Source organism: Arachis ipaensis, chromosome B2 (genome assembly GCF_059453495.1).
Source record: "Arachis ipaensis isolate K30076 ecotype BB chromosome B2, ASM5945349v1, whole genome shotgun sequence".
In the NCBI taxonomy this organism is placed as follows: Eukaryota; Viridiplantae; Streptophyta; class Magnoliopsida; order Fabales; family Fabaceae; genus Arachis; species Arachis ipaensis.
This window is the reverse complement of record NC_142437.1, coordinates 87527702-87546290: the sequence shown is the minus strand read 5'-3', so window position 1 is coordinate 87546290 and position 18589 is coordinate 87527702. Positions and strand designations below refer to the sequence as shown.

Genomic DNA, 18589 nt, shown 5'->3' with positions numbered 1-18589 from the left:
CCAGGCATGGCCGAATGGCCAGCCCCCTAAACGTGATCAATGATCAAAAGTGATACAAATATAGTCTCAAAAATGATCCAAGGATTCCTCGAAATAAATCACTAAAAGTAGTTTTTATACTAAACTAGTAGCTAGGATTACAGAAATAAGTAGATGATGCAGAAAATCCACTTTCGGGCCCACTTGGTGTGTGGTTGGGATGAGCATTGAGCTTTCATGTGTAGAGACTATTTTTGGAGTTAAACGCCAGGTTGTAACCTGTTTCTGGCGTTTAACTCCAGAATAGGGCAGGAAGTTGGCGTTTGAACGCCAGTTTGCGTCATCAAAACTCGAGAAAAGTATGGACTATTATATATTTCTGGAAAGCCCTGGATGTCTACTTTCCAACACAATTAAGAGCGCGCCAATTGAGTTTCTGTAGCTCCAGAAAATCCATTTCGAGTGCAGGGAGGTCAGAATCAACAGCATCTGCAGTCATTTTTCAGCCTCTGAATCAGATTTTTGCTTAGGTCCCTCAATTTCAGCCAGAAAATACCTGAAATCATGGAAAAACACATAAACTCATAGTAAAGTCCAGAAATGTAATTTTTATTTAAAAACTAATAAAAATATACTAAAAACTAACTAAATCATACTAAAAACTACTTAAAAACAATGCCAAAAAGCGTATAAATTATCCGCTCATCACTTCTCCCACTGCCTTAAGCAATACGTGTCTACCACCTGACGATAGAAGATTGCGCTTCCACCCTTGGATTTTTTTCCGAACCTTTTTTTTTATCATACTAAAAGAAGCCTTTTTCGATTTAGAGACTGTAGAAGGCAAACCAAGGTATTTATCCGGAACCCTAATATGATTAATATTCATAGAGTTAGCCAGTAGTGTATGAGTAGTGGAGGGAGTGTTGTGGCTAAAAATATAGCAGATTTATTATGATTTACCCTCTGGCCACTGATGCTTTCATAAGAATTCAATAAATGCAGGATATTTGAACATGCTTCAGGATTAGCCTTATAGAATAAGATGGAATCATCAGCATAGAGGAGGTAGTTGACCTTGGGACATCGCCTATGTATCTAAAGATCCTGAATTAGTCTGTTTTGTTCTGCCTTGTGTAGCAAGAATGAGAGATCTTCTGCACAAAAAAGAAAAAAGATAGGGAGATAGAGGATCTCCTTGTCAAATACCTCTATTTGGTTTGAAGAAACCATAAGGTTGTCCTTCCACAATAACAGAATAAGAAATAGTTGTCACTAATTCTCGAATCCACATGATCCACCGGGAGTCAAAACCAAACTTCTCCAATATAAACTAAAGAAAGTGTCATTCCACCCTATCATATGCCTTACTCATATCTAATTTTAACGCCATTTCATTTTCGAGTCCCCTTTTTTTGTTCTTCAAGTAATGCATACATTCGTGAGTAATTAGGATATTATCATAGATTAATCTGCCTTTAATAAAAGCACTCTGCGTAGGGCTAATTAGTCTATTCATCATATCCTGAAATCTATGTACAAATACTTTGGAGATAATCTTGTAAAAGACTAAAGATAGGCTTATTGGTCTTACCTGAGTCATATCTTTAGCATCAGAAATCTTGGGAATAAGACAGATCTGAGTGTGGTTAAAACCCTTCAAAATTCTACCCCTTGAAAAGAAGATCTTAACTGCTCGAAACACATCACCACTAAGTATGTTCCAGAAGCTTTGAAAAAATTTTGCTATCATACCATCATCTCCTGGAGCACTTTGAGGATGAATGCTAAATGTTGCACGTTTCACTTCCTCCATAGTCACTGGTCTTTGAAGCCTACGGTTTATGTGAGCTGTAACCTTAGGTTCAAAATTAGTAAACAGAGGTTCAAGTTCTCATGAAAAGTGGAGGAAAAGATGTCATTGAAATAAGATTCAGCCACAGAAGCAATACCAGCATTTGAAGTAGCCACTTCACCATCACTGCTAGTTAGTTGCCAAATTCTATTCCTTCGGGTTCGATTTCTAAATTTCTGATGGAAGAAAGCTATATTCTGATCACCGGATTTGAGCCTTTTGACTCTAGACTTATCTTTCCAATAAGATTCCTCATTTTGCAATGCTTTTTCAAGTTTGTCCTCTATTTCTAAAATGATGTCGCCTCCATGAATTTCTGCTAAACGAAGTTCCTCTAATTTAGACTGTATTAAATCAATCTCCACCTTCGAATTAGATCTGTGTTCTTGCTACCATCTGACAATCTTATGCCGACAATGCTTTATTTTTTGAGCTAGGATATACATGGCTGAACCATCAATCTGTTCGTACCAAACCTCTCTAACAATCTGCCTTATTTCATCATTGGAAAACCATCTTTCTTGGAATTTGAATCGGCATTTAGATCCCTCAGTTCTCGGATTAGAGTCTAAGAGAAGAGGGGAGTAATCCTAGCCTGATTCTGATAGTCTAAGAACCGTTGCATTGGGATAGAGTTGCTGCCAATCAACTCCTACCAGGAATCACTCCAGTCTTTCCCGTATCAACTCATCACCCCTCCGTCTATTCGACCAAGTGAATGGTCTTCCGACCATACCAATATCAATCAGAGAATTATCATCAATAAAATTGTTAAAGGTTTCGATAGAAGAAGGAGATTTAGCACCCCCCACCTGCTTTCTCCAATTGATTAGAAATGGCATTAAAATCACCCATTAACACAACCTTACCATCAAACTGTTGGGTGACTGAAGTTAATTCAGCAAACTGAGCCATTCTATGTTGATCATTTGAACTGAGATAAACACCTAGAATATCATAGGGATCATTAGAACCAGCTGTCAGAACTGATGCCGCAATGAAGAATCTACCATGCTGTAAAATCTAAACAGTGCCACCATCCCTCCATGCCATTGCCAAACCCCCTGATAATCCATCCGGATCCACAATAAACCATTCTTTGAAACCACAAGATCTTAATTTTCTTTCAACTTGTCGAGATTGATTTTTTGTTTCACAAATAAAACCAACCTTGGGGGAGTAGGATTTGCAAATCCTTTTAAAATTGTGGATTGTTAGGGGTCTCCCCAAACCCCGACAATTCCACGAGAGCAGTTTCATATTTCTTTAGGTGCCACTTGAAGGCTGGCACCCTGCATTAGAGACAATATCATTGAGACAAATTTTCTTTGAAATATCTTCAGTACCATTACCTCCACTCCTCCGTTTGAAACCTATCACAGACTTTCTGGCATGTTGTTTCAGGTTTGGCTTTTTGTTCTCCTTTTTAAACTTGGATATGACGTTGTTATTGTGTTGGACATTATTCATGGGATAAGATATCTCCAATAAAGCATTAGAAGAAGAATTAGTATCAGTAGCCATACCTGTGTTTTCTAATTCACACTCATTTTCTACTCTAGAACCCGAATTGGCAGCAATTTTTTCATTATTATATTTTTTCTGATCATCTTGCACACTCATTTTTGAGAAACTATAAAAAAGCCAAGCAGGTAGAGATTTTTTCTTCGGTTGGGCTGGAATAGAACCATCCTGAGGTTGGTTAGGATTGAAGGAAGCTCTCTTTTCAGTTAAAGGCCTACCGACTTGATCTGCCTTAAGCCATTCACCAACTCTATCTTTCTTGATATTGTTTTGGGCAGAATCATCAATAAAACATTGGCAGTTCTTAGATTCATGCCCCAATTCGAGTCACATCAGAGTCATTCTCAAAGAAAAATTGAAATTGGTTCCTGGATTTTTTGACTACTCTTAATCCTTCTGGTTTATTCCATATTGCATAGAGAGCCCCTTCTATGGTACCTACGGAAAAGATCCGATCTGAAAAAATTCTTCCGGACAGGCTCCGTGTACAAGCTTGAATTCCTTCAGAAACATCTTCATTAGCTAAAACGATCAAGTCATCCTCCTGATCACTATCAATTATATGAAGGTTCTGAGTCTCTGATTTGTTGCTCATGGTGTAGAGAAAAACAGAATTGGTATTTAATGATTTCAGAGAGAAATAAGATATATGGAATGAGTGAATTAAAAAACGGAATGAATTAAAAGAGAAATGAATTGGGAGAGAAAACGAAAATTAGGGAACTAAGTGGAAAAGAAATTAAGAGAAGAAAGTAGAAGAAGATGGAAAAGACTTTAACGAAGAAAAGACAAAGAAAGGTGTAACCATAGAGACGGCGCAGTGAAACCCTAACAAAGCGTAAATGAACTCATGGAGTGCTAGATGAGAAGTACGTACTCCCGCTTTTGTGAGTACTCACTCAATTTTTATTGTTTACTTAGTTCTTTCCTTTACGAGTAGCTCTAGATTGCTTATTAGTTATTAGTTATTAATTTATTATAATTGCTCCTCGAAATCATTTCACGGTTTAATTAACATGTTTTAAATACTTTTCATTTTATTAAGTTGGATTCATCTATTAATTAATTTATTAATCTATTTAAATAAATATTAAGAATTTAAATTTTATCTTATAGATATAGTAATTTATTGAACAACGATAAATTATTAAATAAAATTTCAATCCATGATAAATTAATCCCTAACTTATAGAATTTAGATAATATCATAAAAAACTAAAGACATTTAATAAAAGAGTAGGTTCAATTGGCTTGTAAAAAAATATTTATTTTTTAATAGTAAAAAATTATTTTATATTTTATTAAATATTTTAAAATAAAAATTTTTAAGTATTAAAATTATTTTTTGTTTTTTTTAAATAAAATATTTTTTTATTAGTTTAAAAAAATAATTTTTTTAATAAAAATATTTTTTTAAAATAATATATCTAAATAAATTTAAAATTAAATAAAAAACTTTATTGATAAACATGATTTTTTTTATTCAAAAAAATCAATTTAAATCGAAAAAATGTTAGTGAAAGTAATAAATTTATTTTATCTATTTTAAAAAAAATATATAATTTATATATCAAAATTAGCTACTAAATCAACTAGTATATATATATATATATATATATATATATAATTTTATTTATTTTTAATATATATTTTATATTTGGATAAAGTATATTTTTGTCCTTAAAGTTTGGCAGAAGTTTTAAAAATATCCTTAAATTTTATTTTGTTTCTATTTTGTCCCAAAATTTTTTGATTTGTATCAAATATACTATCGACGACTAAATTTTCAAAAAATTTAAGATCAATTTAACAATAATGTATGAAAATTATGTTTGATTTGCTTGTGTTAAGGATTGTTCTTATGAAATTGTTGTTGAATTAGTCTTAAATTTTTTAAAAAATTAGCCATTAGGAGTATATTTGATGCAAATCGAAAATTTTTGGGATAGAATTAAAACAAAATAAAACTTAGAGGTATTTTTAAAACTTTTGTTAAACTTAAGGGACAAAAAATATACTTTATTCTTTATATTTTAATGTATATTTAATTTTATTATACTGTAAAATATTTTATATAGTCATATAATTATAATAATTTTTTAGATGATCATTCATACATATTTAAGATAGTAATTTTTATTAATATAACATCATATAATTAAATACACTAATAAAATGATTTTACACTACTTGTGTTCTTTTTTTTTTAAGGGCCTGCTACACATACAAGTAAAAAGGCCGTACAAGTTTTACAAGTTATCAGCCCAAACTTCATTAACACGCGCATTAACTCATTTTGAATGGAGCGTAACTACACGCGCCCCACTCAAACGGTTCCTCTTCGTCTTCTTCTTCTTTTTCTTCTTCTCTTCTTCTTCTTTGTCTTCGTCTTCTTCTTCTTCCTCTTCCTCTTCCTCTTCCTCTTCCTCTAAATCTTCGTTTTTTTTTCGATTTTCATGGTTTCTGAAATTCTTCTTTTTCTTTTTGCTGCACGTTCTTCTTCCTCTCACTCTTCTTCTTCTCCTTTTCTTTCGTTTCTGCACGTTCTTCTTCCTCGTTTTCCTTTTCTTCTTTTTCTTCTTCTTCATTTACGTCTTTTCTCTCTGTTTTCTCTTTTCTTTTTTTTTTTTGATTTTTCATGGTAAAATCGTTTTTGAAGAAGAAGCAGCAGAAGATGAGGAGGAGAAAGAGAAAGAGTTCTGAATTATGCATAAGATGTACTTCAACGAATTTTGGGTGTATTTTCTTAAATCCTTTGGGTGTATTCCTATAATCGTTTGGGTGAATTCTTGTAACCGTTTGGGTGTATTTTCTGTAATCCTTTGGGTGTATTTCTGTAATCATTTAGGTGTATTTGAGTGATATCTGACTGATATCTATGGGTGTATCTGACTCATATCTATGGGTGTATATATCTATGGGTGTATTTTTCATTTCAGAAAAAATGGCAAACATTACAGAAATACATCCAAACGATTACATAAAATACACCCAAGAGATTACAGAAATACACCCAAACGGTTACAGGAATTCACCCAAACGATTATAGAAATACACCCAAAAGATTACAGAAAATACACCCAAAGAATTTAAGAAATACACCCAAAATCATGTATAATTCAAAACTCTTTCTCTTTCTCCTCCTCATATTCTGCTACTTCTTCTTCTTCAAAAACGATTTCAGAGCTTGATGTCAAAAAACAATAGAAATCGAGAATAATAAAAAAAGAAGAAGAAGAAAGTGCAGCAAGAAGAAAAAGAAGAAAGAAAAAGAACGTGCAGAAGAAGAAGAAGAAAAAGAAAAGAAGGTGCAATGAAGAAGAAGAAGAAGAAGAAAAGAAGAAGAAGAAGAGGAAGATGAAGAGGAAGAAAAAGAGGAAGAGGAAGAAGAACGTGCAGCAAAAAGAAGAAGAAGGTGCAATGAAAACGTGCCGTAACAGTATGTGGAGGAACTAACGTCAACGACGAAAAACAAACCAGTGAGAAAGGAGGAGAAAAGAACAATCGAAAAAGAAGAGAAAAAGAAGGAATGTAGCGCGTGTAAGAAATATAGCACTTACAGCGAATTTTGGGGATTAGAGTTTAATTGACTTGTAATATTTACAAGCCCTAATCGCTTCTACGCAGAGTTTTTTTCTTTTTTTTAAATCCATCCCTACGCCCCCATGGTTTGTTTTCACTATATAGATTTTTCAACGGGAAAATGGGTCGTCCGTACATGTAAACGGCGATGGGTCTCTCTAACTCCACTATCGTCTTCCTCCTTCTTCTCCTCTTCTCAGTCGCACTATCAGCTTCAACCGCACATAGTAATAAAGAGAATATTCTTCAAGCGAGTTTTCACGCTAAGAAGCTCATAGCGGATCTCAATTTGTTCCCGGAGGACGACATCAACATCGTTCCCGCTTCCGCCGCCGTTAATGCCTCAGTCGGACCCCGTCAGATCATCGAGAAGCGCCTCAGGTTCCCGAATCTATCCCCTTCTGATTCTGGTGTTTCCGTTCAAGACTTGGGTCACTATGCTGGCTATTATTCCATTGAACATTCCCATGCTGCAAGGTACTGCACTTTACCGACTCAACTTGCGGGTCAACTTCGTCTTTTCCTGAACTATGTGTCAAAAGAAAAGAAAAAAGCTTAAAATAAGTCTTATAGCATTTTTGAGCTTCTGTTTGCAACTCAAAGCTATAGTTTAGTAAAATCTACAAGAAAATAATACTGAGCTTCCCAAACGGCAAAACCGAGCTAAACACACAATTTGTTGTACTTCAACGTTACTATTATTTATCTATGTTTTTGGAGTTTTGTTTCAATCGCATATATATCTTAGGATGATTTTTAAGACAGTAGATGGGTGTTTGATTGATATATTTTTTGTGGCGATTATAATTTCTATGTATTACCCTGTTAAGCAATAGAAATTCAAGGTGCAAAATCTCGTGGGAGAGTTGTGATTGTGGATAGATATTTACGGCTATTTGGTATTTTAATAAATTTCTATTGGTTGATATTACATTGTCATTGCAATTAGATCCTTTTTCTTAAAAAAAAAAAAAAACAGTAAATTTGGCGCTTATGTAATAGCACACAATTCTAACATTCTTGTGTTAAGTTTAGTTAGCCAGTCAGATTCTACTAAACTTGAAACATTGACGAATTCAATTAATTTACATGTCCTTGAGTTTATAGCATTGAGTATTCACATATTGAGTGTTCACATAAACTTTGTTCTTCTAGGAAGCGAGATAAAAGTATGACGTTACATGAATTTTGAAAGTTTAGGGACTGCTTGATGCAAATTAAATCCATAGATGAAATTGCAAGGGGAGTATAATTTCAAATTTCAAGGACCATATTGCTGCTTGAATCAGTTCGGATAGTTTTGATGACTGTATTATAATGTCTTCAACATTAGTAGATTATTATGATTATACCATTGTGTCAATTGAGGATAGTTACTCTATTTTGTTACTCTATGTGTTATATATCAACATAAACATTTTATTGGAGAAGTATTGTATAGCTGTTATAGTTTCATAAAATTATTTTATACCAGACTCGGGTCTCTCAATATTATTTTTGTAATTATGTTATTCTTTTCTAACTATTGGTTGGATATGGCAGGATGTTCTACTTTTTCTTTGAATCACGCAACAACAGCAAAGAGGATCCTTTTGTAATTTGGTTGACTGGGGGACCTGGATGTTCTAGTGAAATAGCTTTGTTTTATGAAAATGGCCCTTTCAAAATTACAGACAACTTGACTCTTGTGTGGAATGATTATGGTTGGGACAAGGTATTCCAGTTTAATATTTTTGTTTCCGTGCATTACATTCAACAATTGTTGACATGGCCTATTGCATGTGCATGTGCATGTGCATTTAGTGTAAACAGATAAACAACTTCTTATAATTCTTTTTGGACTGCGTATTACTTTCTAAGGGAACGAATTACCATACTGCTGCTATGTGTTACAAGCGAGTTCAAAACTATTTTGCAATGGCTAACCTGCTCATAATTTTTCCAGTTTAAATTAATGAGTTCCATGATTATGTGCGTCAATCAAGGTTATCAATAGCAGATTGCAGCACATCTTGTTTTGCCTAAAACCACTATAAAATTAGTGTATAGCATTGCAGCTTACAGCACAAGGCATAGCAGCCTAAATATAATACATATTTAATCTATTAATCTATTCCTCATCAAACATGAACAACAGTATAAATTATGCTCAAAGGCACAAAAAGAATAAGTCAAACACATAATGTCAAGGCACCAAAAGGCGAAATGCCATGAAGTCATGAACATAATCTAGCGTGAAGCATAAAACTCAGTCTGTTAAATAGAGATGAAATTGACCCTGTTTCACTAAATGATATTGATGAGCATAATGAGTGCCTTGGAGAGATGGAGGATGATGATGATGATAGAGCAGGAAACATTTGTTTTTGAAGGTGATGGTTATGATGGTCTAAATTGGGAAGTGTGCATAGGACATGGAGAGGCTAGAGTAAAATACTAGGGTGGTGGTGGTGGAACAAGTGCAGCAGCTGCCAAAGCTTCTAAGAGTAAGGAGGGAAAAGTAATGTTAAATTTGAGGATTCAAAGTTAGAAGAGAAAAAGGAATATGCCCTATCAGAGAAAGATGTGAATGATAAATTAATAATGGTTTTTTTTTGGGGGGGGGGGGGGGGGGGGCGGTAACCTAGGACAAACACAGACTGGCAGTAGCTTCCTTGATCGAAGGGGGGAGGGGGGGTGGTACGTATGGGGTTTGATCATACTTAGGAGCTGGTGGCTCCCCTATTGCGTTGCTTATCTCCTGTTTTCAAGGGGTTAGGCGAGATATGAGGGAATTTGAAAGATGAAAAGCCGTTAAGGCTGATACCCATGTTGTTCGGGCCACACCTGCCCTGAGTTTGCGAAGTCGGTCTGTGGGCCACACGACCCGAGACTGACTCCAAAGGTGATGTCCGCAACAATTACATTGAAGAAGAAAACGAGGAATAGATTATTAGAGTGCGTTTTCATTTTCTGTGTTTTCTGTTTTCTGGATTTTGTGAAGGAAAAAGTGAAAACAATAAAATCTTGTTTTCTGTTTTTACCTTCTATTTTCACATTTTCTTTCACAAAATCCAAAAAACAAAAAATACTGAAAATAAAAACGCAAACCAAACGCATCCTTAGATTTTAGTTTATCTTAGATTCTTAGTCATATACTCTATATGTAAGTTTTATGGTTTATATTATGTTTATTGCGTTTGATGCCTTGACAATATATGTTTATGAATTATGCCTTTTATATTATATTCTTTTTTTGATGGGAATATATTAATAGATTATCGGATTTTATTATAAATATTTATATCTATTCCATTATGGCTGCTATAAGCCGCAATGTTATCTGGTATAAAATCATATAAGAAGGATCCCAATTCCTAATGCTCTTATTTGTATTAGTGGATAAATGACTAAATTTGAGGTAAAACAAAAGGGATTCGTATTCACTAGTTTTATTATTACCCCAATTTAAATCATTATTCACTTTTGTTTCCTAATCCAAAATGTTTTGAGAACATTTTTGTCCTTATCAAAAGTGATGCGTCTTCAAAAATCAGGAATGATTTTGATCGTTTACTCTTTTTTAAACAATAAGATAGATGGGAGCCTTGAAACAGTGGTTTAATTGTTTCTGTGTTACCTCAAAGTCACTAGTCCAAGCAATGAAATCAGCTTTTGATGCTTGTATTTAAGTTACACTCTATATATTATACTCATCTAGTGTGGCCCTCTCCCAAACCTGTGTAACGCAAGCTGCTTTGCATTCGGCTCCCCCTCCCCCACTCTTCTGTTTTAAACAATGAAAAATATAAATGAGGGCGCTAATGGATTTAAAGCTCTAAATGGGGGTTATGCAAATATTTCAAGGATAATCCTCACACTTGAAGCAAGTAACATTTCCCATATAAGCATCCTCCCGAAACTTGAGAGGATTATCATTAGACAATCCATTACTTTGGGATATTCCACAACAAACTAATGGCCTAAACAAGACATATCACTTAGACACAAGAGCGTGAATTGCTGTGTAGACACTGAGTTAGCATGTGAATTACCTTTTGCCATGTTTTGGAAGTCTCTAGTGATAACCATTTATGAAATCAGAGAATGGTTTGCCTTTATATGGGGTCAGGCTATTTGTGTAGTAAATATTTACAGCTAGATGTTTTGCTATGGGCTGTCAATTTTCAAATGCATCAAAATTGAATTGAAGGAATAATCTATGGGTGTTGAAATTTTTCTGGTCATCTTGTAGGCTGCAAATCTTTTGTATGTGGACCAACCAACTGGAACCGGCTTTAGTTACAGTACTGATTCACGTGACATTCGCCATGATGAAAAGGGAGTTAGCAATGATCTATATGACTTTATACAGGTACTTTTGTTTGCACTAATTATTATTAGTTACTAGTTTTTCAATATAATGTCTTCATTACTGAAAATTTGGGTTTCCAATTGTATCTCTAAACTTCTTTTCATCAATGGTATTTGTTGTTATTGTGCTGAATTTGATTTGAGTAACTGGCTAAGATTCACCAATAAGAGAGTTTTAGAAGCTGTGTTCAATAGTGTTTCCAGAATAGTGTATTATGAGAAGTAGAAATGAATAGGTCAGTATGCCTTGTTTCAATTTGAATGGTACAAATAACGATATACTTTTGTCTTGGTACAGCTCAATCTCTTAAGGCTTATATGTTTTACTTTATTCTGAGGTTATAGTATCCACTCTCTTTGTATTGGCCCTGCCCCTTCTAAAGTGAGTGACAATAGTGAATAGGGATGTTACCCCTTTCAGTTCAAAAGTTACAACTGGTAAAGTTACTATACTAGGCATAGGCCGTAGTCAGGGTCCCAAAAGAAAGAGTTGAGGCTGGGAAAATTATTGCAACTAACTTGCCAGGTGACAAAGTTAGTGGGGATGCTGCATGTTTCATGTTATTCTGTTTTGGGTTAGAGAGCAGGATATTAGGGAAGTGGGAGAATGCTGAGGGAATACTCAGAATTGTTTGCTATACTCTCGAGTTGGGACAGAGACAGAAATCTAGAATTTACTATCATTGTCTATCTTTCTTTCTTCAGTGCATAATAGATAGTCACTATCTGGAGTTTTTAAGTAGAGTGCGCACCTTTAATGGTAAATTTTTAGTTAAACAAGTTTTTTGGGAGGCGATATAAGCATTTGGCCTCTATATTAGGTAAAGCTCATTATTTCTTTAGAGGACTTTTCCTCTCAAACATGTTGAGAGGTCACTAATCTTTTGTTTTTCGCTTTGTTGGGAGGATGTCTTTTCCTGTTGCTACCTTGTATCATTCTTATATATACACACCTGAATGGGAGCTGAACAACACTGATTCAGTCTTGTTTCCTTCAGTCTTTCTGTATTAGTTCCTCCTATCTTAAGTTTCTGGTTTATAATTGACGTGCAGTCCTCAGCTTGTGCAGTGGAGTTTTGGTGAAATGGTTGGGCTACTAGATTGTGACAATTGCTGTGAGCAGCTAGAAGAGGAGGATAGCAAGGGGGAAGGAGGGGAGGGAGGGTGGGGGGTTGTAGTGACAGGATCACAGGAACCCATTTTATGATCAAGTGTGTATTAGAAAGAGATATAGAGTTGGGCTCAGGTACTGGATCAACGAATTGTAATGAGTTTGACAGGAAAGTTGGTTAGGACTTCGGGACTGAAAGGAATAAATAGCTGACTGGAAGTTAGACTTCCTCAAGATTGTGTATGCACATTCTTCCCCGTTTCTAGGGTTCTTTAGCACATTTCAACTCTCAAGTTGAGGGATGGCCAACTCAATTTGCTTTAATATTAATACTTCATGCTGCAATATGCATCTTTGACTTGCCAATGCCACTGGTTATGGTCTCTTAAATGCTATTAACTTCAAGATTCTAGCTACACATAACAGTGCCTCAATGCACTACTCTCATCGAATGATGGTTGCTGAAATTTGAAAGTGCGATCACAAAAGTGCGACCAAACACTGAAGTGACGGCCACCATTGGGTTGCTTTCACAAAAGTTGAGCACCGCTTTGATGTTGGAAGAAACCCAAAGTCATCAAGGTTAACATAAGAGAAAGAATTTTAGTAGATATGTAAAATGAATATTGGAGAGGTATCTTAATAGTGATTACCAGCTTAGAATTTTTGTTGTCAAGCCCAAATGTAGATGCAAGCTTTTTATTATATCATAGGACATAGTAGTAGTACAAGCAATAGACACATGAAGACAAAGTAACAATAATTTAGAAAGACTAAACTATCATTGAAATAGTTTTTATCATTTTTTCTCCAGGCCTTTTTTGAAGAGCATCCGCAATATGCAAAGAATGACTTTTTTATTACCGGTGAATCATATGCTGGGCACTATATTCCTGCATTTGCAGCTCGTGTCCACAAGGGAAACCAAGCTAATGAAGGAATTCATATAAACCTGAAGGTATGTTACATTATATGGTGAACAAATCTAATTATCAGTGCTAGAATTGTGGTTGAGTGAAAGGATACTTGCTTATCTTATTTTAACTATTTGAACAGGGATTTGCCATTGGTAACGGTCTTACTGATCCTGCAATTCAGTACAAAGCTTATCCGGATTATGCACTGGACATGGGCATAATTTCAAAGGCTACACATAAGCGCCTTAACTTACTCTTGGTCCCAGCCTGTGAATTGGCAATAAAGCTATGTGGTAATTTATAATTTTCCTTTGATTAAATGTTTCTAATGTTTTTCTTTTCTTCTTATTTTTCATTTTTCATTTATTATTATTATTATTATTATTATTATTATTATTATTATTATTATTAGAGTAAATATCCCAAATTGGTCCCAATAAATTTTGATTACTTTGGAAATCCGTGAGATTTACTCCCGTTAGATAGATTAGTCGCTCTATCATTTTCAATAAATTTTTTTATATGCATGTTGGACAAATAAGTCCTTAACAAATTTATTAGGATAAAGTATATTTTTCATTTTTGAAATTTGATAAAAATTTTAAAAATATCTCTAAGTTTTATTCTATTTCAATTTTGTTTCAGAAGTTTTCGATTTGCATCAAATATACCTTGGCGGCTAATTTTTTAAAAAAACTTAGGATCAATTTCTAGTAACAATTTCACAAAAACAACATTCAACTCAAGCAAATTAGATATAGTTGTCATGTATTATTGTTGGATTGGTCTTAAACTTTTTGAAAATTTAGCTGTTAGGAGTATATTTGATACAAATAGAAAACTTTTGAGACAAAATTGAAATAAAATAAAACTTAGAGATATTTTTGAAACTTTTTAAAAATTTTAGAAACAAAAAATATACTTTACCTAATTTATTATAAGGCTATTATATCCTCAGAGAATATCACTATAAGACAAACTAGTCTTGCATACAGAGGGACCAATCTGTCTCGAGGATCTCTAAAGTAATAAAATATACATATTAGTTATTAGTATAGTATTTCAGTTACAAAAAACTGTGTTCAAGACTCCTGAAAAAAGCAAAGAAAATTTAGTAATATCACTCATTTTTTAGAATAAAATGGTTTTCTGGGATTGATTTCTAATCTATGAGTGTACAATTGCCTAGATGTATATAAATTGGCCTCGATACTCTCGTGCATTATAGAGACATTATTCCTTATTAGTTATTTCAATTGTTCTTGGATTTTTGTTCTTTTCTCTTTCTTTCCCTGTTGTTATGCATCATATTACTCACACGTCAACTAACTTGGGTTGGTCGAGTGGTAAGCCCACTCGTCCAGATACCGTGGAAAACCAAAAGAAATATTACTCACACATCACTTATTTCTGCTATACATCTTGCTTATCATTTACCTGCATATATATTATAGCTTTTAAGAATATGATAGGCATAATTGAGTTTGTACATTTATATTCTAAATTATTTGAGATTTTTACTTTTATTGAGTTCATATTCAGTTTTAGGTTATGAAATTGTTTATTGAAAGCACAAGTTTGTGGATTATTAATTATGATGCTAACCACAAGTGGTTCTGTTGTCCTGGTCATTCAGGGATTCACAGTGTTCAGGATCCTTCCTTGATTCTGCTATACATCTTCCGGCTGGCTTTCTTTCATTGATTTTTTCTTTATCTTTTTCCTTTTTTTGCCTTATGCTTAATATTTTAATCCAAACCTTTCAGGCACTGACGGAACAGTTGCCTGTACTGCTGCATATGTAGTTTGTAATACCATATTCAGTGACATCATGTTACATGCTGGTGATGCAAATGTGAGTAAACTGAATTCTTTCTTTACTGTGTGGTTGGCACATGTACTTAATTTCTTCTTTAGACCTAAATGACTGCTTAGCTTTCAATCCACTTTTGACCATCAAATGAAATGTGAATAACCCACTCTGCCCTCTTTGAAACAAGGGTCGCCTCTGGTTTTGTCGGTTCTTGAATCAATTTTGTCTTCTCTATATTACTATATCTCTCGATTCAATAATTTTATATGAGGAGTTAGTGAACTCAATCACTTGTTGCGGTTACTCTTCAGTTTTCTGTTGAGGTCTATCCTATGGAGGTACTCAAATTGTAGCAGTGATCGATTTCTAGGTTTTTCCATAAACCTAATTGGTTAGCTTTACCCTAATTTATGCGAGAGTCAAAGAATGACTTTTAATTCTGAGATGAGCTCTTATCAGTGTGGAGGGATACAGCAGTAAAAGTGCAGAATCTGTCTGGCATATACCCTGTGAGCTTGGTGGAGTTAGTTATAAGAGTTTTTCCGAAAATACCCACAATCTTTTTATTTCTCTCACACAAACGACACTCTTTACCATGTGCAAGAAGTACTCAGCCCAAGAACTAAACATATGTAGTTGTTCCATGAGTAGAATATACAAAATATTGATGTCCTACATCTTGTTTTCTTGCTTTAGTATCTCCGAGTCCAGAGAGATAAATTGACCACTTTCCAAATGAAAAGTCTGTTTCATAAATACCACCCCTTGACAGTTTCTTGGTTTATATAGACCATAGAGATAATCTGTACATAATTACAGAATATACATACTTAACTACTGTATCATAATGGATCATATGAGATTGTAACTGATCTTATAATATCCTAAATAATTTATTCACAGATATTCTAACATTAACATAAGCTTTGATTCTGCAAGTTGCTTAGTACTAACTGATGTCTTGATAGCTTTCAGCGATTGCAAACTTAAAGCAGTTTGAATATTTTCAGAATTTTGAACAGCTTTTATATACTTATGGTGCAGTACTATGATATCAGAAAGAAGTGTGAGGGCAGCCTCTGCTATGACTTTTCAAACATGGACAAATTCCTGAACCTACCATCTGTTCGGGATTCACTTGGGGTTGGGAAAATTCATTTTGTTTCTTGTAGCACTGAAGTTTATATGGCTTTGCTGGTGGATTGGATGAGGAATCTTGAAGTTGGTATTCCTGCCCTACTTGAGGATGGAATCAAATTGCTTGTTTATGCTGGCGAATATGATCTCATCTGCAACTGGCTCGGTATGTAATTTACTACTAACACATTCAAATTCTGATAAATTTAAGGCTTAAATAAATTTTTTATTCCTATAAAATATATGTTCTTCAGTTTTGGTCCTTATATTATTTTTTTTTGGTGAGATGCTGACGTAACAGGATAAATGTTGACGCTCTAAACTAAAATCTTGACATGGCAAGACATGCCACGGCTACATTTAATAGAGAAAACTAATGGCAAGAATTAAAATAGACAGCTTTTGTACTAAAACAAAAAAAATGTATATTTTATAGGGACCAATTGACCAAAAATACCTTAAATTTATTCATATTTTTGAAATTTCGGTGCATGATTTGGACATTTTCCTTGTGGTACGATTTCATTGATTAGGTAATTCAAGATGGGTTCATGCCATGGAATGGTCTGGTCAGAGCCAGTTTGTAGCCTCACCTGAAATTCCTTTTATTGTTGATGGATCAGAAGCTGGACTACTCAAGAGCCATGGACCATTAAGCTTCCTGAAGGTATCGATATCTTTTACTCTCGACAGAAAATGCATCCATGCTTTGGCATGAAAAAAATTATCATTATCATCACTGGCATCACTTGTTTTACCGTGACCAAAATAAAAAAAAACTTGTGCTTGTGCAACGTTAACAGCATGTAGTGCTGAAAAAACGGTAAACACCGATATTTCATACCAACTTGTATTTTTTGGCTCATGATCACGGGAAAATGCTTATTTTGTTCACTATTTCATGAAATGGAAACAGGTTCATGACGCGGGTCACATGGTTCCGATGGATCAGCCAAAAGCTTCATTAGAGATGTTGAAGAAGTGGACTCAGGGCACCCTTTCTGAATTCAGAGCACCTGATGAAAAATTGGTTTCTGATATGTGAAGTCTTGTTGCTTAGTTAGTGAAAGGGAACAAAAATGCAAGAATTGCTTAGAGATTAATGTACCGAAAACTGAAAACATATCGTTCCAGCACAAAGCTCTATGGACGTTGTGCTTGTATATTTGCTGGTTTGTATGCTTACGTTATATGTTTTTTTAGGTTCAACGTAAATCTTGCTAATAGTTTAAGGAATTAACTTCCACGAGTTGGTAATGTAAAAATTTTACAATCTGATATATTCGGTTGCAGGTAAAGAAGGATGTGGAGGAGATTTTTAGTAAATATAGACAGTAAGGGCGGATGCATTTATATATTAGGCGTTCAAAATAATTGGTTTCATGGAATTGATCCATATCCAAACTAAAGAGTGATTCTAGACTTATGAGGAGAATTGAGGTGGAGATATAATGAGAAATTGCTTTGAGGTTTTTGCTGATGATTATGGTTAAAAATTGTGGCAAGGACATAGGTTTCGTCTCGTCTGCACGACGAATGAAATAATGAGATTTATATTAAGGCTCATTAAATTTGATGCTGGTTTAATGTGATTATGATGATGAGGCATTGTGGATATGTATAGTTCATGATGATTTGGTGTGATGTTGATTAGGATAATTCATGGACACTTAATACTATGATAGTAAATGCTACTCTTTTAAATCGTAAAGGAAGTTGGCGGGGAACTCTCCACTGATGATTTATATATTTTGGAGTCATTTGGGAAGTTCTGATGATGCCCCTTGTGAGATGTATGATTAGGAGACTATATCCGGCTAAGTTACTAGATGGGTCAGGTTCTAATAGAAAACCAACATATAAACTCATGACCAGTAGAAAAGGCATTAATTACATGCATTGTTTGATTTGTTTGGGTGAACGTAATAATATCTTGGGATTGTCTATTTATTTATTATACTACATGCTACTTGTGCTAATGACTATAATTGTATTTGGTTGTGTTTGATATTGTCTACATTGTCTGTGTTTGTCGGATGTAAGGAGGTATCCAAGATTAAGAGGATGTCAGATTTTAGTTGAAACCTTAGACTATCCATCCAAATTTTGTTAAAAGAGAAGTATTGGATTAATGAAAAAGAAGTATGAGACTAAAAGAAGAGTGCTTGATTTATTGGATTAGGTAAGCCCTTTGAAAAACGAGAGTTGGGACGAACAATAAGAACTCCTACAAATTCACGTAGCCTTATATATTGGTTAATCTTTTTCTCGTCCTTGCTGGGAACTGTTAAGTTTTTCACCATGGATATCAACATTTT

At 34.2% G+C, this 18589-nt stretch overlaps 1 protein-coding gene across 1 annotated transcript; it reads left to right on the top strand.

Annotated features, from left to right (window-relative positions):
* Positions 1 to 6996: 6996 nt before the first annotated feature.
* LOC107625393 (serine carboxypeptidase-like) lies at positions 6997 to 17569 on the top strand. Its single transcript, XM_016328024.3, has 9 exons — positions 6997 to 7417; positions 8483 to 8654; positions 11175 to 11294; positions 13219 to 13362; positions 13461 to 13614; positions 15088 to 15176; positions 16179 to 16437; positions 16805 to 16938; positions 17188 to 17569. The coding sequence occupies exons 1-9, from the start codon at positions 7089 to 7091 to the stop codon at positions 17314 to 17316; spliced, it is 1530 nt and encodes a 509-aa protein (XP_016183510.1). The 5' UTR covers positions 6997 to 7088; the 3' UTR covers positions 17317 to 17569.
* The last annotated feature ends 1020 nt before the right edge of the window (positions 17570 to 18589 follow it).

Coding starts and splice junctions, on each gene's coding strand:
- LOC107625393 (XM_016328024.3), top strand. CDS start 7,089: ATGGGTCTCTCTAACTCCACTATCGTCTTCCTCCTTCTTCTCCTCTTC. Junction 13,615..15,087: donor ATTGGCAATAAAGCTATGTG/GTAATTTATAAT, acceptor CAAACCTTTCAG/GCACTGACGGAACAGTTGCC. Junction 15,177..16,178: donor TACATGCTGGTGATGCAAAT/GTGAGTAAACTG, acceptor CTTATGGTGCAG/TACTATGATATCAGAAAGAA.